The sequence below is a fragment of the Neomonachus schauinslandi genome, chromosome 10 (genome assembly GCF_002201575.2).
Source record: "Neomonachus schauinslandi chromosome 10, ASM220157v2, whole genome shotgun sequence".
In the NCBI taxonomy this organism is placed as follows: domain Eukaryota; kingdom Metazoa; phylum Chordata; class Mammalia; order Carnivora; family Phocidae; genus Neomonachus; species Neomonachus schauinslandi.
Window position 1 is genome coordinate 127,996,477 of NC_058412.1, and position 23,439 is coordinate 128,019,915.

General features: G+C 50.7%; 1 protein-coding gene across 1 annotated transcript in view; it reads right to left on the reverse strand.

The window, feature by feature from the left end:
* Nucleotides 1-9,282: 9,282 nt before the first annotated feature.
* The window catches only part of NFATC2 (nuclear factor of activated T cells 2), a 137,152-nt gene continuing 122,995 nt past the window's right edge, over nt 9,283-23,439 (reverse strand). Inside the window, exon 10 of the mRNA XM_021685886.1 lies at nt 9,283-9,384. Coding sequence (XP_021541561.1) covers nt 9,329-9,384 — 56 coding nt within the window. The 3' untranslated portion in view covers nt 9,283-9,328. The remainder of the gene's footprint in view (nt 9,385-23,439) is intronic.

Here is a 23,439-nt window from a genome sequence, read left to right on the forward strand (position 1 = left end):
TATATTGGAACATTTATTCCATTTATTTTCAAAGTAATCATTGACAGATATTTATTTATTGCCATTTTGTTATTTGTGTTGTGGTTGTTTTTATAGTTCTTCTCTGTTCCTTCTCTTGCTTTCTTCTCTCACAGTTTGCTGGTTTTCTTTAGTGGCATACTTGGGTTCTTTCTCTTTGTTCTTTGCATATCTATTACTAGTTTTTGATTTGTGGTTACAATTAGGTTTGTATATAACATCTTCTGCATATAGCAGTCTATATTAAGTTAATGGTTACTTAAGTTTGAACCCATCCTTTACTCCTCTCCCCTCCACATTTTAGGTTTATGGTGTCATACTTTGTGCCCTTTTATTTTGCGGATCCCCTGGTTTTTATAGATATACTTGATTTTACTGCTTCTGTGTTTCCTACTGTTCTTATTCCTACTTACGGTTTTTTCCTTTCCACTCAAAGAGTCCCCTTTAACATTTCTTGTAGGGCTGGTTTAGTGGTCATGAATTCCTTTATGTTTGGGAAACTCTTATCTCTCTTTCTATTCTGAGTGGTAGCCTTGCTTGTGAGAGTACTCTTGGCTGCCAATTTTTCCCTTTCAGCACTTTGAATATATCCTGCCACTCCCTTCTGGCCTGCAGAGTTTCTGCTCAAATATCAGCTGATAGCGTCATGGAGTTCCCCTTGTATCTGAGTGCTTTCTTTTCTCTTGCTGCTTTTAAAATTCTCTTTTTCTCTACTTTTTGCCATTTTAATTAGTGTGTGTCTTGGTGTGGACTTCCCTGGGTTGATTTTGTTGGGGGATCTCTGTGCCTCCTGGATCTGGATTTCTGTTTCCTTCCCCAGATTTGGGAAATTTTCAGCTATTATTTCTTCAAATAAGTTTTATGCCCCCTTTTCTCTTTTCTCCTTCTGGATCCCTATAATGTGAATGTTATTATACCTAAATGTGTTGCTAAATTTCCTAAGTCTATTTTCACTTATTATTTTTCTCTCTACTATTCAGCTTGATTGCTTTCCATTAGTCTGCCCTCCAGGTCACTGATCCATTCTTCTCCTTCCTCTAGTATACCATTTATTCCCTCTAGTGTATTTTCAGTTTAGTTATTGAGTTCTTCATCTCTGATTGGTTCTTTGTTTTCTGTCTCCTTGTTAGGGGTCTCACTGAGGTCCTCCACGCTTTTCTCAAATCCAGTATTTTTTTACCATTACTTTAAATTCTCTATCAGGCTATTACCGATCTTCATTTCATTTAGTCTCTTGCTGTGTTTTGCCTTGTTCTTTCATTTGAGACCTATTCCTCTGTCTCCGCATCTTGTCAAACTCTGTCGTTTCTTTTCTTTTTAAAAAAAGATTTATGTATTTATTTTTAGAAAGAGAGCAGGGGGAAGAGCAGAGGAAGAGGGAGAGAGAATCTCAAGCAGACTTCCTGCTGAGTGTGGAGCCCAATGTGGGGCCCAATCCCACGACCCTGTGATCGTGACCTAAGCCAAAATCAAGAGTCAGATACTTAACTGACTGAGCCCCCCAGGTGCCCCTGTTCTATGTGTTAGTAAAGTCAAGGTCAAAGGTCCCCTACTCCTGCAAGTAGTGGCTTCATGAAAAAGAGGTCCTGTAAGTGCTCTGCAGTGCAGTGCTCCCTGTTCACCAGAACTTGGTGCTTCTGGGGTGTCTCCCATGTGTGTTGCATGTGCCCTACTGTGGCTGAGCTGCTTTCGCCTTCAGTCCAGTCATCTGCAATGGCTCTGTTCGCCTGTTGTGGGTGGGGTTTGGTACCTGTGTTATTAGTGGACCAGTCTGGGGCCATGCTGGGCTTGAGTCAGACCAGGTGTTTGCTAGAGATGTAGTCACACTGAACCGCAGGAGAATGTGGGGGCAGGGCATGCAGTGACAGCAAGGCCCACACCAGTGGGAGGGGACCTGTAGCCCCCAGTGGCGGCAGGCTGCGCTGGAGGGGGCAGATCCCCAGAGGCAGGTGGGGGCGGGAAGCAAGGTTTGCAGGAGTCTGCTGCAGGAGGAGACCTAGGGCAGAGGCCTGGTAGAAGGGATGTGTCTGCAGGAGGATGCAGGGCAGGGCACACTGTTAGCAAGTTAAGTAGGCATTGTTGTGGCCTTGCTGTTTCCCATAGGTGTCTAGGCTTGGGGGCAGGGGGAGGGAAATGGCACCCACCAGCTCCTTTGTTCCTGAAGAAGTGTCTCTGTTTCTCCAGCACCAGCTCTGAGATTAGTAAACAGATATCCCTCCCATAGAACACAGGCAATTTTCAAACTGCTGCTTCTGTATGTCCAAAGGCTGGTTTGTTGTGCTATCTCTTTAAGGGCAAGGACTCAGCTTCCTCTCTCCTCCCAGCTCTCCCAGAGTCTGTTGATTTTTAAAGTTCTAGGTTTTAAGCCCAGGGGATTGTAAGAACTCCTGAAATTTGGCCCCTCCAGTTTTCAAAGCCAAATGGTATGGGGATTTGCCTTTCCCATGCAGGCCTCCTAGTCTGAGAGTCTGTTTCTCTCCCCTCCCTGTACCTGTGGCATCCCTCTGGTGGACAGTCCTGTGGGTCCATTTAGCTCCCAACTGTGTCCCTGCCCTTCTCACCCTCTTTGACGTGGCCCCTCTCTACCTTTAGCTGTGCAGTCTCTTTTGCCCCTCTCTGTGTCGTTTTCTGGGTTATTTACCCCGATGTGGAGGTTGCCTTGTTCTATCAGTGGGACGAGGCGAGCTTAGGGTCCTCCTGCTCTGCCATCTTCCCCAGAAGTCTGGCCTTCATTTTTTTTTTTTTTTTTAAGATTTTATTTATTTATTTGAGAGAGTGAATGAGAGACAGAGAGCATGAGAGGGAGGAGGGTCAGAGGGAGAAGCAGACTCCCTGCCGAGCAGGGAGCCCGATGCGGGACTCGATCCCGGGACTCCAGGATCATGACCTGAGCCGAAGGCAGTCGCTTAACCAACTGAGCCACGCAGGCGCCCAGTCTGGCCTTCATTTGTTTTTTTTGTTTTTTAAAGATTTTTATTTATTTATTTGACAGAGAGAGACACAGCGAGAGAGGGAACCCAAGCAGGGGGAGTGGGAGAGGGAGAAGCAGGCCTCCCGCAGAGCAGGGAGCCCGATGCGGGGCTCGATCCCAGGACCCCGGGACCACGACCCGAGCCGAAGGCAGACGCCTAACCGACTGAGCCACCCAGGCGCCCCTGGCCTTCATTTCTTAATGGTCCCTGGCTTATGCCTCCTTCCCAGGATTAGTTCATATTCAACCTGCTCCTGCCAAGAAATCAGTTTCCTTCCAATTTAGGAACCTGAAAATGTAGTAGTTAGCATTTCATTTGCTCTTGTCTTGCTGCTTCTTCATATTCCCACTTGTTACTAAACGAGTGTTGTGTTTTTACTCCTTAGTACAAAACTACATCATGCTGTTGCATGTAGCAGGAGACATTCACAGATTTGCTAAGTTGCCCTGCTGCAGAGAAGTTCGATGCCCCCATGAGTTTCCCTTTTGTTTCAGGGTTTGAATATTGGATAAGCTCAAGTTTTTGGCCTTAACAATTTTGTGTGAAAAGTTTGAGACCTATTGTCAGAGCTCGGAATGCTTCCTTCCGGATATTAGGAAAATGAGGTCCAGCTTTAGGCGAATCTTAAATTTGCCAGATGATTGGATATTGTATCAATAGCTAATTACTGTTAACAATGTTAACAATGCCTATGATGCAGGGACTATTCTTACCCTTTTACATCTAGGGAAACCGAGGCACAGGTTGACTTGTGTTTCCCAAGTGTGAGTCAGATATAAACATAGAACACAGACTTATTTTTTAAATGGCTGTATAGTTTTAACCTTGTCCTCTGCCTAAGGTGATTGAGTTTCTATTCAGGAAAAGCAGCATAAAGTTTTCATAAAGTTAATTTAAACCCAACCGGCATACACAGCTACAGCAAAAACTGTAAGGGGGCAGAATTGCCCATAGAGTGTGTGGGCCTGGGGAAATTATTTTTATGCGGATCCTGTCTACATAAGCAATTTGGGACTTCCTCAAATCAATGTTTCAGCACCATTCTGGTGACCCAGTTTCACATGATCCCACCAAAAAATTTAAACTCTTCACAACAAAGCTCTTCTGGAAACCAGGTTGGACCCCCATAGGTGTGGGTTCTAGAGCTCTTTGGGGCATCTGGTTGACCTTGTGCTCTGAAGGGCAGAAATGGGAACCAGCTGGTCCTAGCCACTAGAGGGGACCACGGGTTCCAGTAGCCAGAACCCATGCAGGGCCCTGTGTGTGCTTGGGACACTGCACCCATATGGTACTGCTGCTTCCAGACCCTGGAAGGGGGGCTTGGAAAGGCCCCAAGAAGGCATCCCAAGGCAGGGCCATGGTGTGGTAGAGTGGTCGTGAAGCAGGGGCGGGGATCTGGCTTCCCCAGGGCTTAAGGGTAGCGCTGACCAGTGGATGAAGTTGGAACAATATTAAGACTTAAATAGTGATTACTTCCAAACCTCTGAATAGCTAAAGCACCCGGGCGGGGGGGTGGGGGGTGGGGGTAGCTGTTGTAAGGAGGAAGCCAGCTGGAAAGTTCTAGTATTTACAATATCTAATTCTGTTGGTGGGTTTGGTAAAAGAGACTTTTTTTTTTAATTGTGTAAAATGTTCAGGCAAAGAACTGCTTTTCCTTTCAAGTGACCAGCTCAACCCAGCTGGCTCTGAATGCTCTGAAAGCTTCCATGAGCTGGCCCAAGGTGGACATTCTAAATCTGGACGTAGATGCTGCTTCTAAATAGGTGTAGAGACCGATTATAGCAGAGCTTTTATGATGGGAGAGGGAGAGAAACGGACGAATCCAGGATGACCTCGTGGCTCTGTCGCTTGGGGCAAGTGGCTTCTGAGCCCTAATGTTAGATATGAAACGGAGAGTGTCTACCTCCTAGGACTGAGGCGAGGATTGAAGGCATTCACGGTATATGTACCCACACCAAAGCTGCTTATATGAACTCAAGCTGTCAAGGGGAAATTTGAGCAGCCTCTCTAGAGAAGAAAAGACACAAGGTAGCCACTGCTTTCTTTCAACTGTTTTATTGCTAAACTATCATGATACAAGCCATATAAAAATACTTTACATATAGCAAAAATAAACTACATTAAACTGGAGATTAAAAACGTTTTGCATAGGAATGTGATGTATTCAAACTTCTTTAACAGTCAAGATTTTCAAAACCTAAGCCTTCCAGCACCACCCCATTGGAGAACATTCTATTCGTTGGAGAACTCATTAGGGCATTGTCAACATTTTCTCCCCTGTGAGGGCCGTAGAGGCAAAGGGAGTAAGGTTCTTTGACAAGATGCTCGGGATGCTAAGCTTGTCCTAACCACAGCCTCTGTCTGCTTATGCCAATCACGATACTGAAAGGACCTGCTCTGCTGGACACGGCTTTGCATCCAATGCATCCAATGCATCCAAACCCTGAGCCAGGCAGGTGTTTGGTCTGCTAACAGATGCATCAAGGCCGAGTGTTCAATGTTTTTTTCCCAGCACCCCATCTCCTTTTCAGAAGGGCTTGCTTAGGGACCATCTCTGAGGGAGGTTAGGAGGTGTTGGGTACCTGCTAAAGGGTTATCCCTCCAAAAAATGAGTGCGGGAAAGTTTACCCCAGCTTGTCAAGAACGTCACAACCCCCATGCCTCTTGTAAACGCGAACAAAACTGTTAAGCGGACCTCTGACAGACTTTCAATTCCAAACAATAGAAAGCACTTGGAAAGTGTTTGACATGAAAATAAACACATTCAGCCTTCCCTTTATTTCCAAGTGACAACTAGAACACATCAGCTTCCAATCTGTCTAAATGTGACCGCTCCCACACTGGCCAAGGCTGGCTTCCAGAGACTGACGTCTTGGCTCCTGGATGTAAACAAGAAAGGCCACATCAGTGTTTCCCAGCTTCTAGAAGAAATCAACCCGATTCAACTAGGGTGCGTCTCTGCTGGAAAACTCTGCAGGTCCTTTGAATAATGTGTACGAGGGGTTATCTACCAGGATTTGGTCAGCTCTGTAAACATGAGCCTGCACTGAGGGTTCTATGAACGTGAACATGAACTCTTCCAGAATCCCATTACAACACAGGCAGTTTTGTTTTTAAATCAAAATCACCTCCTAGGCTACTGCTTTGGGGGATCTCAACACTTTACAATTCTCCTCTATGACCAGACGAAGGCTCAGAGCTGAAGTCCATGTCCTCTTAAGCAACCATGAGAGCGTTCCTTCTTCAACAAAACCATCCCTCTGTCTCCAGAGACGCTTTCTTCTAAGACTCAGGTGGCTGACAGACTCGGAGGTGGGTTTTTGGTTTTTCTTTTGGTTTGGTTTTCGTTTGTTTTGTTTTGTTTTTTGCTAGCATGAATCACACAATTTCAAGAATACATCATTTCCCTTAGGGGGGGAAAAATCAACAACATATGTAAAAAGAAACACTTGAAAAAGATTTCAACCATTTATAAATAGTTTCTAATTCTAACGGGGTGGGGTGTGATATTTTCAGGACAGATAAAAAGCATAAACATACAGATAAGAAAATAAAATTTAATAACCTGCTAATTTGGATCGCTCTTATATATTATCAAGCAGCAGTATTTTTGTACAATACGGGAAGACTTGCAGACTTGGGAAATCTACTACATTCAGCAACACGGGCAGATTCCTGTTGGTGGTGCTACATATTTACCTTGGATGTAGCAAGTGCAAACCTCGACCTGAGATCCTTCTATCACGTGCAACACACACAAATCTTTACCACTTAGACATCCTTATTTTTCTCCTTCTCTCAGAGGATCTTATTGCCTCTTCCCAGACTGAAAATATTTCATGAGCAATTCCTCTTGGCAAAATTTCCTCCTGGCATTTGTTACAGACCAAACTTTCTTGATCGCTGTCGGTTCCTAATACACATTCTCTCGCCTGTTTAGGTCTCAAAACTAATGCTTTGGTTTCTCTTTCCTTTGTTATTTGGTATAGTTGTTTATGAAAGTGCTTCCTCTAATATCCAGCTAGGAGGTCTTAGAAAAAGCTTGCATGTGCGTTACACACACACATACACACACACACGTACGTACAGGAGTCTGAACTAGCGGGAGGCCCTTTGCCCTGACAGAGATGGAAGATCGATGGAAAACACGTTAGCCCTTGTTCTCCCCATCCAGGCACAACGAAGCAGAGAGACTTTGCTACAATAGCAGGAAGGCACTTGGGTAAAACATTCAGATAACTGAGGAAAGGCCAAATTCCCTCACGTGCAAAAAAAAAAAAAAAAAAAAAAAAAGGTTAAGGTTCCCAGCCAGTCAAGTGAGAACAGATCACTAACCAAACACTTTAACTCTTCCCCCCGTGAAGTCAATTTTGCTGGAGAGAAAATGCTTTAGGTAAAGCTGCTGGTACAAGGAATCTTTTTACTAATGAGGGAGAATTTCACATCCCAGAAGCTCTGCAGCAGTAGTCAAGCTCTTACTGGCATGTTGTAGAGAAGAGCATTTTGCCAAACTTTGGGCTTGAAGAGAGGTCCCCAGTTGTTGGGGAAGCTAAATGCTAGGTCTCCACTGAAAGGTCACACCCTGGGCTTTCTCTCCCACTCTCTGGAGCACCAGACCCTCTGGGCCATAGCCACCAAGCCTCGGGCTCCTGGCCAAGCTGTGGGGAAGATTTAACCTCTGGGTCACTTTGTCAAGGAAGCCAGGACTCAGAAAACCCACAGCGAGCCCTTGACAGCCATGATTCTCTTCCTCGGCTTCTACCTAGCAGAGTTGACTGAGAAATCCCTAAGAAGAGCCTTTCGAAGAGGGCCAGGAATATTTACATCCCGTGTGGATTACTGGGGGAAGAAACTAAATGGCTGAAAATGAATCTCTGGCTTGTCCCAGGGTGTCCACAATAAAGGCCAACAGGAACACATCTGTGTGATGAAAAACTCCCCAGCCGAGACCTTTGAGTTTTAGGTGTTTGCAGAAACTGCACCAGAGGAGGAAGACTCTTGAGGACTCGGTGTGCACAGTAGACACACCTGGGCAGAAAATCACCATACGACCGGTCTGGGCAGAGCTTCTTCCAACTGAGGCAGGCGCGTGGGTAGATTCTCTTCGATGCGGATGAAGCAGCTAATGCAGACGCGTCTTTTGGGACGGAGGGGCACTTAAAATGGGTTCAGGTTAAAAACAAACAAACAAACAAAAATCAACTTTAGGGCCAAAGCCTGAGCTTGTTGTCCCACTCGGAGTCTAGGCCAGAGAGGGAGTTTAACCCTTGTCGTGGGGGAACCCACTTAGAGAAACACTTAGGCCTGCCCATCGATTGCCTCATTTCCCACTTCACAAAAACACCTGCGCTGTTTACGTGGTTTCTTTTTTTCCTTTGGTTGCTGTAGCTCTTCCAGGATTCCTTCCCAAAATTCAATGCACATGCTTAAGATTCTTCTTCACCAGTTTATGGGAAAGCGCGCCGGCCGCGAGGAAGCAAGCAGGCGAGACTAGCCGAAAGCCATTGGGTTGCAGGCCTGCAGCGGCCGGGTGCTCACGCTGCAGCCTGGGGTCCCTGCCCCAGTCCCGCCGCTCCCTGCAGGGGTGAAGAGCAGCGGGCCCAGAGAGCTTCCCCCTCTCCAGCTGCCTTGGGCCAGCTTTTTGAAGCGGAGACAAAAATAACAAATGTGGACACATGTCATAACTTAACGCTGAGTTTTAACGGGTCATCTTGTGTGGGCCAGACAGTCTTGCTTCAGAATGAGAAAACTGACCAATAAGGTGGGAGCTGTGGCCCGACCATGGCCGGGACTAGGTGGTCCCTAAGGAGGACGGTCCGGCTTCTGGGTTTTTTTTCTTCAGCCTGGAAGCCAGGCTCGCTCGGGTCACGTTCCTTGGGTGGCTCTGTTTGAAAACTCCTTTCCTTCAAAAGGTACAGGAGCTGTATCTGTGACCTGGAAAAATGAACGCAGGGCTGGGGTTTAATCACAGGGGCCCACATCTTCCATCCCCCAGCCCAGCCCACGCCCCAAGCTCTGGTCACTCCATTCTCAGGGCCGATCCAGCGTGCTGTCTTGTGTGTTTGGTCAGCAGGCACTTAAGGTTTTTGGATGGGACACCAGGAAAGTCAACCGAGATGCTCTCTGGGATTTAAAACAAAAATCAAAAGGCAGAGTGTTCTCTCTGGTGTTTACACAGAGAGGTGGCGAGCTCCTTAATCGAGAGTCAGCTTTCTGCCAGGACCTTGTCCCGCGCGTGGCCTCCGGGCCAGGAGATGTACAGTAAAGGAAACAGAAGGTGAGGGCAGTGGAAGGCTCCAAGGGGTCAGATACGGAAGGTGTCTTGCTAATGGCATCTTCTACGTCTGATTTCTGGCGGGAGGTCCTGAAAACTCCTTCCTGATAATTTCATTAACTACAAAAGAACAGAGAAAGAGAAAGAGAGAGAGAGAAGGGGCGAGTGAGCGGGCACCAACAACACAGATCAGCTTAGCTTTCTAGAACCTAAACAATGGGACTATCTTGTAAAACACGCTCTTGTTCTGACGAAATGTCTTCCTCTGCTCTCTTTTCTGGATGAGACTATTTTGTGCTAGAGGTGTTTGTGAAGGTAACTTTAAAAATCGTGGCAGAAACAGCGCTGGGCCAGAGGGCAGGTGCTAAGGATGTTCTCTCTGCTACCAAACTCCTTCCACTATTATAGCATCCAGAAAATACCTACTACATGACTCAACCATAGTTGACCCACAGAGCGTACAGTTCTCAGAAGAGGGACCTTTCAAAAGAATACATGGGAATACCTCAAAGACTAGCCATCAGTGTAGACAAAATGTCTCTCAGCACAACCAGGAATTCCCCACACACACTAGTGAAGGATCACACTGTGAGACTTCAGAAGTGGAAAATGTCCTCCGAGGGGGTCTAGAAAATTCGGCCATCCCCTCCCCCAGAAGGACCGTGTAATTCCTAGCAGGGAACCAGGAATGGGATGCCAGCCCCTGGCATCAAGAAGCTGGCTGTCTTCTCCCATCTTGGCCCCTTATCCAGGGCCGTGGTCCCTGTAAGCAAGGCGGTGAGGTCTTTGGCGGGGGGGGGGGGGGGGGGATTTCCTTCGGCTTTCTTAGTAGAAGTTGCTCTCGGTGGCAGCCCAGACCCGCGGCAGAGGGGCACACCCGCCCTAAGGTGTGTATCCACCCCGGTTTGTGCATGGGATGGGTTGACTGGTCCCAGGGGCAGGAGGAGAGGAGGGAGACCCCTTCTGGGTGCCACGGAAGGTCTCCCAAGTTCTCCCACTGTCCTGCCCCAGCCTCCTCATACTGGGTGTTTCATCTTTGCCTTGCCTTTCCACCTCTAACTACTGAGATGTGCTCATCTCAAACTCTCCCCATGTTCAAGCCGAGCCCTCCGAGGTCCAGTGTGCTTTTCCCAGAAACCCCCGCGGGAGGGAGCCCCCCAGCCCCCCAGGAGGAGGAGGAGCGCAAACGCCAGTGGCCTTAGAGCAGGCGGCGCGTCTGCTCCTCGGCCCGCTCGCTCCAAGGGCGCCGTGACTTTACCTCCCTGGGCCTCGTGCCTTCCACCTCGCGGAGGAGCAAACAAGCATGTGTCCCGTTCGGTCCCTGGGCGCCACTGAGGTCCGTGCAAGCTCCTCGCGCCCGCCGGGAAACGGTGCTCAGTGGCTGTGGCCTACGGTGCCGCGAGCGCCAGGCTCTGGTGCGACTGTGCCCGAGGGCTCCGCGCCGGACACCCGCCAAGCACCGCTCTGGGCGGTTCCGATACGAGGGGCAGTTCGGGCGCCGGAGCCCGCTGGCCAGGGTTCGAGTCCCCCCTCTACCGCCTCCTCGCTTGCTGGCCCTTGCCTCAGCCTCCCCATCTGTAAACCGTGCATACAACGGTCCCCGTGCTTCCAGGGGTGCGGAGGAGCCCGGAGAAGACAAGGCTGGCGTAGGGCAGCCGTTCGCAGCATGGGGCACCTTCCATACTCGCCTTCGACGTGCCGAGGGGTGGGTGCGTCTAGGAGCACGGCAGCCTGTGCGAGGGCGTCCATCAGGAGCAACTCCCAGGATGAAGTCATAGTCAGCGGACCGACATCCATTGGGCACTTACTGTATACCGGGCACCAGCCTAGCTGACTCCAAGGGGCCCTCAGGCAGGAACCCCAGGAAGAACGGCCGCCCTAAGACCCCCCCTGGGGCACCCCACCCCCCACACCCCCTCCCCCCCACCCCCGCCCAGGGCCTGGTCCACCGCGAGGCCTTTGTGCGGCGGGCAGGGAGGCAGCAGGGAAAGCCGAATGCCAGGGTTTGCGGGGGGAGGGGGGGGCAGCGTGGCTTCACATGGAGCTTTTCAAAGCCCGGATTCTGAAGGGCTTCCTGTTTTCTCAATCTAGGAAACCAGAGGAGTCGATCCTAACGGGAAACTTTCCATTGCCCCGGCTTTCTACAGCTACCTGGGAGGCAGCCATGTGGACACCCCAGACCTCACTGAAGGCTTGTTTCCCTTCTCAGAAGGCAGAGGCCGGGGCGGGGAGGGGACGGAAGGTAGGAGCCGTGGCCAGCAAGCCCACACGGCCTTCCCCTCCTGCTCTCTGAAAGCGACCTCTGGGTCGAAGCTAATAGTGGCATCTGGAAAAGCTCTGGACACTGTACTCAGCCCTTCATGTGGTGGGGGTGGAGGGGGGGAGGCGGCTGCGCACTCAGGCCCCCAAGGGAGGCCTCGAACCCCACAGAAACCTCTCTGGGTAGAGGAACCTTCGCTTGCTGAAACCTCAGAGCATGCTCCCTTGGCTGTGACCAAGGAGAGAGAGTTCGACAGCAGAAGAGCCGGCTGGGCAGCTGCCAGGGCAGTGCAGCCCCACGGGTCTGGGAGCTTGGAGGGTCTCTGCTCCAGCGCTTCCTCCAGAGCTCGGGGTCCTGCCTGTAGGAGGTCTCCCCTTCACAGCCAAAGCTATTGGAAGAGTAAGCGAGGCCACCCTGCCTTCTGAGTCAATTCCCTGGGGCCCACCATGGAAACCCCACCCTTGGCCTTGCCCCAGCTTCTGTCCTTTAGGGGGAAGAGGGACTCCAGACTCAGCCCTGTAGCACCTCATTCTCGGGCTTTGGTCTCCCTCTCTCGCTCTGCCCCTCTTAAGGTGTCCCTGATGCAAAAACTCTGCTCTGGGCCCCGCCTGCTCTCTTTGAGGCCCTGCAAGCTGGTCTGAGCTCCCTGCACCCTCATCTCCCACCGCTGGCTGGCCACGTGGGCTTTCACCTGCACCCCACTAGGCCTCTGCCCTGGCTGCCTCCCCCACCACCTCTAATGCCTTTCTCCTCACTCCTTCACTCAAGGCTCTGCTCCCCCTCCTCCAGGAAGGCTGCCTGGGTGCTCTGCAGTGCAAACCCCAGCCCCACCCAGTCGCACTCTCCCTCTGTCTTCTCCAGTCACTGGTTCCTGCAATTGACCAGCTAGTGCTTTGGTTATGTTCTTATTCCCCACTGAATCCTCAGCTTTTAAATAGGGCCTCAGGACCTAGGACATGCTCGCTGACACTTAATGAGAAAAAGGAAGCTCAGCAAGGGGTTAAGTAGCCTCAGGTCCTAGCTCTGATTGAGGTCTGAGTGCCTGGTTGTGGGTCAGCCCTCGACTTTCATTCATTCAGTAAACGTTTGGAGCATCTATCCTATGTCAACCTCTATATCTTTCTTCCCACCTCTTCTCAAACTGGGCCATGTGCATTTCTCCGAATAGCCCCTCTCCTTGTCCCAACCCTGACTTCCCTCCTGCCCTGTTCCAATGCCACCTTTTCCTGGAAGCCATCTCCCACTCTCACCCTCGGGCCCTCACTCCCTCCAAAAGCGAATATTGAATTCCCGAAATGCTTTGCTTGCAAACTCCTGGACCAGGTTATTTGAGTTACCCGTATCCCCGTGGCGCTATGCATAGCACCATGCACACAGCAGGTGGCTAATGCATGCGTCTCAGCCCCCCACAGGGATCCCACACCATCAGCCTACGTCACTTGGTTTGGGGGAGTGGATTTTCCTCTGTCACCCAATCGACAAATGGGTTGCCAGTCTATTACTTGTCTGGAGCCTTTTCTCTACAAAAGAATATAAGCCATTCATATTTAATGAAGGCTAACCATGCTCCAAGCACTGTAATAAATGCTAAGTTTTTCTTATACCAAACCTAGTAATACAATCCTTGTTTTATAGATGGAGATAGGCAGTCACCAGCCATACCAGGTGACGGGATCAGGATTTGAACTCAGGGCCCATATATTAACCTGAACACTATATGGCTACACAATTGATAAAGAGACTGTGCTATTAAGTTCAGTAGTCATCACCTTTCCTCCGTGGCCCTGGGGTCCTCAGTGCCTTGTGTGTGTGTCCAGAAAAGGTAAGGACAGCCTCTGCTAAGTTAACAGTGGAGAAGGCCATGTGCTGAGCGGTTAAGGCGGTCACCAAGTATCACTTTCTCAGAACACAATTGAGGCCAATGGTGTTGACTCTACCACAAGAACCCCTGACCTTTTATCACCCTTAGAGCGAGGCACTGTGCTGAAAACACTGATGAATGTGGGTCCCACCTCAGGGTGATTTCTAAGCCTGACACCTGAGGCTAAAACCAGAAAGGAAAAGATTGACAGATATAAATATTATTACAATTATACATTTTTCTCTTTAAAACTCCAAAAAATCAGGGCGCCTGGGTGGCTCAGTTGGTTAAGCGACTGCCTTCGGCTCAGGTCATGATCCTGGAGTCCCTGGATCGAGTCCCGCATCGGGCTCCCTGCTCAGCGGGGAGTCTGCTTCTCCCTCTGACCCTCCCCCCTCTCATGTGCTGTCTCTCTCTCTCAAATAAATAAATAAAATCTTTAAAAAAAATAAAAAATAAATAAAAAAAATAAATAAAACTCCAAAAAATCAAACTGGTAGCATAACAAAAATATAACTATGCTAATACATGGCTGTAGGCATAAAAAGAATACACGAGGGATCACCAAGTTTTTTTCTACAAAGGGCCAGATAAAAATATTTCCAGCACTATGGGCTAGATGGCCCCTCACTCAACTACTCAGCTCTGCTGTTGTGAAAGCCACCACAGACCGCATGGGAGCCAGTGGGCATGGCCGTGTGCCAATAAAACTTTATTTGACCATATCAGGCCAGGGGGCCAGATGTGAACAGACCAATTACCAAATGGCCTGAGACTTCGTGTACCAAGCCCTAGTCTATACCAAGGGCAGAGATGAACGGGAAAGCAGTGTTTTTCTTCACCTACTTTTGGGGCATGGCAGCTGCAGCGGTCAATGCCTCCTACGAGTGGGGTTCATCAAACAATTCTAGGTGTTTATTTCTAGAAACCTGGGTTTCTGTTAGCATCCCACTCTGCCCTAGGAATTTTCTGATTCACTTGAAGGGCCAGACACTTGCATGCTGACTGCCTTCTTTCAGCTGAGCTCAGAGGTTCTCAAGCTTCACCTTGCGGAAGAATGGCTGCTCAGAGTTGCATAGAGAAAACCACACGGATCTACGGTAGGTGCAAGTTAAAAGTCTGTTAAGAGTCATTTTCACTCTAGGCCTTTCCCCCTTAAGTGCTGACTTTGGAACTTCATCCCCCAAGAAAGCAACAACAGGAAGGAGTGGACAGACCCCATCCTGCTTCTCTCCCAAACCTCAAGCATGTTTTCTAAAATCTGGTTAGATCATGTGAGTGCCCATGAGAGTCTGGGGCCAGCCACAGAGGCCACAGCCAGAAAGACACTCCTCAAGCTTGGATGGGAACGGGGCAGCCTGCATCCTCTAAGGCCAAAGAGGCTAAAGCCAGGAGGGGTGCAGCTCCCCCACCGTCCCCACTGCCCTTCTCCTCCAGCCCATCCCATCCCATCCCACATGCTTGGGGCGAGAAGGCTGGACCAGAAAGCACGGGAGTGGGCCCTGGGTACTGCCGCCTCTTGTCCCAACTGCTTGTGGGGAGAGCTGCTCGGACCGCCAAGAGTGAGCACCAGGCCTGTTTTCCTCACTAGCATGTGGAAAGGGGCTAAGAAGGAAAGGTGCCTGGTGGCCTTGGGCCTTCTCCTGTGGCTTCAGTATCAAAACTGAAATGATCTGTCCTCTGAGAACAAAACTCTCCCAGGGCTCTGCTTCTTGCTTGCTAAGCAACTTTGCAGCCATTGCTGCCTGCTCTAGGGGCACTTGGGAACAGTGAAGAACTTTCTACAGGGGCCAGGCCAGATGTTAGAGGCTCAGTGAAAAAGACAAAAAAAACCAACCTTGCCAGGCCTGAAGCCCAAAGCGTGGGTGGGGTCTGCGAGTTACAAGTTGGTAAATCCCCCTGGGGCCCTGAAGGCACCGAGCCAGCTTGCCAAAGGTCCCAGGCCCCCCGTAAGCCAAGTGCTAATACCAGGGAGGGGAGAAGCACATTCAAAAGGCCCTTAAGGACTTTGGTTAAGTGGCTTATAGTCTCCGCAGGGACATCTCAGCTGCTTGTTTGTCACCCTGACTCGTGGGGAGGGAGTCTGGCACCTGGTGTCCCGCAAATGTGCTCAGGGTAGCGTTGCTTTTGTGGACAGTGTCTGATAGTCCCTGTTGGAGAAGGTGCCAGAGCAGCACCCCCTTCCCCACGGCCCCTTCCGTGCTGCTCCCAGGAAGGGTTGGGATCTCTGCAGAGCCCACCCTCTGGGCAACGTGATTCTGGGATTCCCCGCCCAGGGCCTCTGCAAACGCCGTAAAATTCACCAGTGTGATGCGAACACACTGGGCCTGGCCTTGATGGAATGAGCCCCCTTTCTCTGACAAAGGGGCCATTTAAAAGCCATAGCCCAGGGAGCCGGGGAGAGGTCAGGAGGCCTCTAACCACCCCCCACCCCCACCCCAGACCACTGGCTGACTTCGGGGGAGGGCTCACCACACTTGGGCCACTGCGAGTGTGGATTCTAAGCAGAACGTCAGAGGCTCCGGGAATTGAGGTGCAGAAGAGCCAAAGCCTCGCTGACCCACAGGTGCCTCCTGAGCCCTGCGCTGTGGAGTCTGCCGTAGCTCCCGGGCTCTTGTCTGCAGGCCCAGAATCCAGAATCCAGAGTCCATGGAGGGAGGTCTAATGCTTGAGGCTAGCTCAGGGGCACTGCTGAACTCGATGGGAAAACCAGCTCTACCCTGAACCAAGCACAGCGGACTTCAAGAGTAGCTTCCCAGCTCTCCTGCTCTGCCTGCCTTCTCTCATTCCCCAGTGCAGAGCGCCCCACCTCCAACAGAGTCTTACTTAACCGTATACACCGAGCAAAGTTGCACAAAACCAAAAGGGAGCTGGTCCACTGCAGAGCAGGACTTTTCAAATGTAGGAACGTGACCTGGCTGCGCTCTTCCTTGGAGGGGTACCTCTGGGAGAACATGCAAATTTCCAGAGCCTCATCCCACCTCCCCACCCCAACCTTGATGCTCCAACCTCCCAGTCTCAGGGATGTCCCCCAGGGATGTCCCCTTACAGAGCGGTGGGGTCCAGCCCTTAAGAGCAGGAAGTGGTGTCTGTGAGGACGGTTGGAAAAGTTTTCTTCTACTACAAGTAATTCAAGTTAAGGAAACACACAGCTGGAAAACAAAAGGAGAAGCAGAAGATGTCAATTACCTTTAACTTTGATTTCTCGGATCAAAGATCACAGTCATTCTGTTTCATAATATGTTTTGTATCCAGCTAAGGTGTGTGTCTATCAGCTCTGAAAAAGATTTGCAAAACCATTTTTGAGAAGAAAAAAAAAAATCACCTTTGACCTCTATTATGCTTCCAATTCATGTTAATATCATCCATTTAATGAGTATCATCCCTTAGCCGAGGGCCACTCAGAACCCAGGACAGAACTGAACCCTCTGGCTGTAGTTTAAGCCCACATTCTGTATCACCTTAACAACTGTGCCAGAATTAACCCCAAACCAGTGTTAACAGTCCCTGAGAGGAGGGACTTGGTGCAAAGAAATGAGGGTCTCTGAGCTCAAAGTGCATCAGCAAGGTTTTGGTGGGTTTTCTTTTTTTCTAAGCTACGTGAAACAGCCCTGCTGCCTATATGTCCTGGAGCTGCAAATCAGGGCCAACCAAAGAGATAACATTTTAAAATGCTAGCTTCTGCAGTCAGAGAAAAATCAGAATTTCATGAAAAATCTACCCAAAAGTCATCCTGCTTCAGGCTTTTATATACGCTAAATTTGAACCCTGTTACCTTCTTACATGTGCTATAACCTCAGTGCGCATGCAAATTCATGAGACTGACGAAGAGAGAAAGTTACTGTTTTTATAGCTCCTACCCAGTCCGAGCACTGAAGGCCCTTAAAAAGGACTCGTGAGCAGTCTACATTACAAGCCATTGTCTTAGGTCAAGTTTTCTCTTCAAGTTCAATAGCCACACGCTCCCCTCTACAGCCATATCATGTCAAAGTTTTCAAACCACTTGTTCTCACGATCCCCTTTAAATGGCCAAAGTCAAAGGCCAGGGTCCATTTTGAGGGCCTGAAATTAGAAACCATTCCTGGGATTCATTTCTTACAGGGAGTGATCCAACTTTTACTAGATGCAGCTTTATCAGCATCGGTAGGTAAACCAGGATGCTCTTGAAGGAAAGCACGGACTCCCTGAAATGTCCCCTTCAAGGCGGAGAACACTGAAGCATGAGAGCTTTCCAGCTTTCCAGGCTGTGCAATTACAGGCCTGAACTCCCCAGCGCTGGGCTCCAACAAGCGTGGTTTGGCTGGGGTTAGGCTCAGGACAAAACAATCAGCTCACCTCTCCTCCTTTGCAAACACAGCTTGGACCATGCATTTCAGGCCATCTCCTGAAGCAAAAAGGCCCACTCCCCCAAATTCCGGATGCCTGTTGCCCTATAGCAGCTTCCTCGCTCTACTTCCCTCTCTCTACTCCACACTGGCTTATTCTAAACCCAAGAGCACAAGGCACTATCAGACCATTCCCTCGGGGCCTTAAAAGTACCACCTGTATCCTGACAAACTAATGTTTTCAGCCCCAGACCTCACCCTTGAACTTCAGACTCAGACATCTAACTGCCCACTGGGCATCTCAAACTGAACACGGCCGAAGTCCTTGCTCCCCCCGCCACGGCCCCCCTAAACAGTAGCCCTGTACCACCTGCTCCCACCATAGGAAACCGGCTCCCTTCTTCCGGTTGTTCAGGCCAATCTTGGTCACAGCCCACTTCCCTCCATATGCAAATGCTTCTGGATTTACCCTTAAAATATATCCGGAAACCAGCAGCCTCTACTGCCTCCTGTCTCGATCACTGCATTGGCCCCTCCCCTGTCTCCCTGGCCCTGTGCTGGGACCCCTGGTCTCTGCCCAACAGCAGGTGGGCCTGTTGGCCTCCAAGGGCCAGCAATTGGCTCAGTTGTTACTCCCGGAAAAACCAGGTCCAAGGTGCTCTCAGGGCCAGGATGTGTTCCCTCTGTCCATCTACACCCATTCAAATCGCCCTGAGGAGGCTTCGGGGGTCATGTACAGGTCCAAGGTCACATGCTTGGAGCAGTGAGCCAAATCTAGGGGGAACCCCAGGGACCATGCCCTTAAGACCAGCCAGCCAGTGCCCAGAAAGCCAGCCCGGTTCTGTCTCCATTCTGTGCTCTTCGTCAAGAGTGTTCAGAGAATTTATAAAGCATCAGACTAACTGGTTTGTCTGTGGCCTTCTGAGGTGCAACTTCCTGTTTAGTCATGAAGTTTCACTCTTTAATTGTCTGTTTCTTGGTGGGAAGACGGAGGTGCCAAGAGGAGAGGAAGGGCCTGTTTCCGTTCAACTAAGACCCCGAACTCCGCTCAAGACCCAGCCACACACCCCCGCCCCCGCAGCTGCCCCGGTCAGCTGTTCTCTCCTGAAGACAGCTATCCAGGTGCTTTAACTCCCACGCCATCTCTGGGGATTGGTGGTGGGATGCCCATTGCTTAGGTCAGGTTACTGAGGCACAGAAAGATGAAGCAACTTAGCCAGGACCAGCCCCCTGCACTGGGCGGAGCTTGATAAGGCCCCAGCTCCAGGCTCCCTACATTTGGAAGATGGTCAGGCTGCCCTGGGAGCTGAGTTAAAATGCAGGAGCCTCCGGAACAAAAGCAATCGGGTAGGGACATCTGTGTCATTCTCAGGGCCTCTCGTGGAGCCACAGAATGGGGATAAGAATGCCTCCCTGGCAAGGCTGCTGTGTGGATTAAATAAGATGTTCTGTCTGACTTATTCATAGGTATTTGTAAACTCTATAATAGGGTCCCCTAAAAAAGAAAGACGGGAGAGTGAGAGGTGAGGATGTGAAAGGAGATGGAGACCTGGCCTAATCATGCTCTCCAAAACCCAAGAATAGGACTCTATTTCCCTACATGGCTCAAAAGGAAGTCGGTTCCTTTGATCAGTATGACTGTTCTGGCCAGTTGTTAGTAATATGGAGGGGACAGCAAGAGAGAAGGCCATGCTTAGAGTTACCTGGGTAATATCCACAAACCCTCCCAAAGCCAAGGAGAGGGGCCTCTGGTCCTAGAATCATTGCCCCATTTTGTGGTCTTTCATGAAGCTACGGATAAAGACCAACACAATGATGTTGCATTTTTACAACACTAGGCACAAATCGAATCATTCCACTGGTGCTGTGGGTTAGATGATCATTGAGGCTAGGGGTTGGAAGTGCTTCACTGATTAATCAACACTAATAATTAACATGCAAGCACATGGTATCAACAGATAAAGTACAAAAACACAGACCCAAGAATCTGTCACCTTGACAAATCCTACAACTAGCACCCAGTCTCCTGAAAGCACAGGTATGCATCCCTAAGTGGGGTGGAATCAGATGGCATCTGTTGTCAGGGGAGCCAACAGGAATTAGAGACTGGTCCAAGGGGCATTCAGTTTGATGGTCCTACGATGAAAACACCGATGTCCCTCTCAACACAGTAGAAATGACTATCATCCTACCCATTTTCTACTTTTTCCAGGGTTCCACATCAGCTTACAGTCTAGAGAAAAACAACTTGGACTTTCTCTCGGCTAAGCTGCCCTACGAGGAAGGACAAACTGACTGTAGAAACTCAGACCTGAGCTGGGTTTGCCCCTTTGGCCCAGTCCTTTTCTCCAATTCAGCAGAATTACTTCTGATTTCAAGCAGCTACATTGCACCTCTCCTTGCGAGCAACCACACGGCTTCTAAGGTAGCAACCACAGGCAGGAAAGCCTTCTAAACAAACCACGGCTTGCTTCCTTGTCCTTCTGCCATTTCATCATGGCCTTGACCCCAAACCTCTGCTGAGAGGCATCAGCCACAAAGCAAGCACTGCAAAATGAGTTGTTGGCCAAAACAGAAGCTAAAGAAAAGCACTTGTTACTCCATCCAGTTGAGATTCAGGAAAGAAACAGCAATCCAAACCCACAAATCAGCCTGGGACCGCAAATGAGATGATAAAATAAATACCTCATTGTTTGGGAAGCCATTTTTCTCTTTGGGGGTGGAAGGAACTAACCAAAGGCTTATGCAAAGACACTGGAGTGTATTTCTCCTTGCTTACAGGTGAGAGATGGGATGGAGGCTGGGGAGGGGGGCTAACAGAGGGAAGCCTGGGGCAGTAGGAAGCACCTCCCTCCCGGGCCACTTTCCTCATGTCACAGAATAGCACCAAACTTCCTCGTGGCCTCTCGGGAGCTGGCCTGAAACCCCCGGCCTGGTTCATGAGACCCTGCCTTCAAAAACCAGCATGGTCCTTGCCACTTGGAAAGGACTCACTGGGTATTTAGTTGACTCTTCCAGCTCAGTCTCCACCCCACCTTCCAGATCATTCTGTATCCTCCCACGTCTACCCTGACCAGCTCAGAGCACAATCCATCCCCCAGAACACCTTCCCAACGCATCCACACATTTCCAAAGCCCAACACAAGCCCATGGTCCTGTAAGGAGGCCTCCTACCACTTCACACTCCCTTCCATGATACCGTCCCCCTGTCTTGCGCATTTTGTCTTGAAATCCCCCCAAAAGATTTCAACCATGTCCACCTCCCTCTCCTTGGGTTGGCGTAAGACTTGCCTCCTAAGGGTGTAGGCCTGGCCCCCGGTTCACTCGGCAAGCCCTGGCAGCCCACCTGCCTCGGGGAGGGAGAGGGCAAGTGCAGGGCCAAGAACCTTCCACCTTCCTGGTTCAGCCAACGGCCTGTGTGGTGGCTGAGAACAAGATAAATCAGGGCCCCTGGGCCACCCAGCCCACTCCTTCCAGGCTCAAAAAAGCTACTAGCTTCTTGCAAAGAAATTTTTACCAGGTCTGAGCAGGGACCAAACCCAGTCCTAAAGGTCTCTCAACTCAAAGGCTGTCCAAGGGACCGGCAAGGACTGCATGTGTGACTTTACACCAGGTGTCCCTAAGATACATGCAGACAGAGTCCCAATGCCTGACTCATCCCCTCGATCAAACATTTCACCTCCAGGCCCAGCCATGAACTAAATTGTGCCCCCCAAAATGGCTATGTTGAAGCCCTACACTCCAGTGTGATGGTGTCTGGAGATGGGGCCTTTGGGGGGTGATCAGAGTTGATGAGGTCGTCAGGGTGGGACCCGCACGATGAGATTAGTGTCCTCATCTGAAGAGACAGCAGAGAGCTTGTATACTCGTTCTCTCTGCCATGGCCAACACAGCAAGAAGGCGCCCATCTCAAGAGGGCGCTCGCCAGAACCCAACGGCCCTGGCACCCTGCTCTCGGACTTGCAGCCTCAAACGGGGAGGAAAATTCATGGCAGCCTGAGCTAAGATAAGCCCACAAACACTGTTCTGCCAGAGCACCTTCCTCTCTCTATCTCCACTTATGCTCACATGGCAGGCATCCGCAGCAAAGCAGCCAAGGTTAAAGGGCTGTCCAAGGTCACAGGGTGGTCCGTGGCAGGATGTGAATGAGGGGCAGATGCTGCTGTCATGGCCCCAGCGTTCCCACTACCACCACACCTCATGCAGTCTGGCTCCGGGCCTGGAAGGCCCCCTCTCCTCGCTCTATGCAGCAGGATGCTACTTCTCTGTCTACACCCAGCCTCAACTGCTGCCTGGGTCCCCCAGCCCAGAGCCCCTTTTCCCTGCTCCGCCCTCCAGGGACGGCACACATGCAGCCTCGGAGAAGCCTCTGAGGGCGGGGGCCACAGACCTCTCAGTGCAGGGGCTGAGCGCCGTGGACGGGGGCTCACACCCCAGGGCAGACTCGCAGGGAGACACACTGCTGGGGGCCCAAATCGTGGGTCCAGATCCCAGCCTGCCACATCCTGCCACGGCCCGAAGGCAGGCCCCGGCACTCTCCGCACCTCCCCTGTAAAAGGTGGACAGAGACCATTCCTGACAATGGCGGAGGGACTCAAGGAGTCGGCATATGACAGGTGCTTCCAACGGCCTGGGTGGCACATGACGGGCACTCTGCAGGCACTGAGGGTCACTCCCCGAGGCTCCGCTTCCTCATCCAGAGAATGGGCATAAGAACATGTCACCCAGAAGGACGCTGTGTTCTGCAGCCAGTGGCCACAATGCCGCGCTCACTGAAAGCGTCTAACTCCAGGTGTTGGTACGTATTCACCCACCGCGCAGAGAGCATCTGGTTAACAGACTGAGCCGATTGGACAGCCACCCTCTTACACCAAAGCACTTTCACCCTGGCAGCTATTTCTGCATTTTCAGAGTGGGTGGGTCTGAGGTCGGCCGTGCTCTCAGAAATGCGCTTTCACATCCTGCCGAGAGGGGCCCCTCCAGGGCCACCCTGCACCACGCGCTGGCTGCACCGGGCTGGCGACATGCAGAGCAGCCCTGTGAGTCACCCACGCGCTGCAAACCAGAGGCCTCCGGAAGCCGGCCCAGGCATCGGGCCCGCACAGCACCCGGCCGCCCAGACAGCTTACCAGCAATACCTCGGAGCTTACGAGAAAAACGGCACGCGGCACCAAACTGTCCCCAGCTCTCGGGATGAGTAAACATGGCACTTCTGAGGCTCGGGTTCTGAGTCGGAAGCCAAGGTGCTAAGTGGGAGGAGGGCATGTCACCAGCAGATGGGGAGGATGGCTCTGCTCGCAGCCAAGTTGGGAATTCTTCTGCAGTTATCATCCGGCAGCCAGAACCTGCTTCTTCAAAGGCAATGCTGAGCAAAGACTGGTCCCTGGGATCCCCTAACTTTTAACAGGGTTACACGGTAAAAATCACTCGGGTAGTATTCGAGGGAAAATGGCATGAGCTAACCATGTCATTCACTCTAGTCAAGCTGGGGGTGGGGGGATGAGATTTAAGAAGCAAAGAGGGACCTGGGGACTGCAATGCCAAGTGTAGGGCGCATGTCTAAAAAGTGACAGGATACGAGGACATCACAAGACTGAAACCAGAGCTGAGGCCCGGGGCTCAGAGAGAGATGGTAGCTTCCCCAGCAACGACGGAAGGCATCCCGGCTGGCTCTTGTTGATGACATTCTCCAGCAAAAGAGGAAAGTTTAAGCTCACATCCCACAAAAC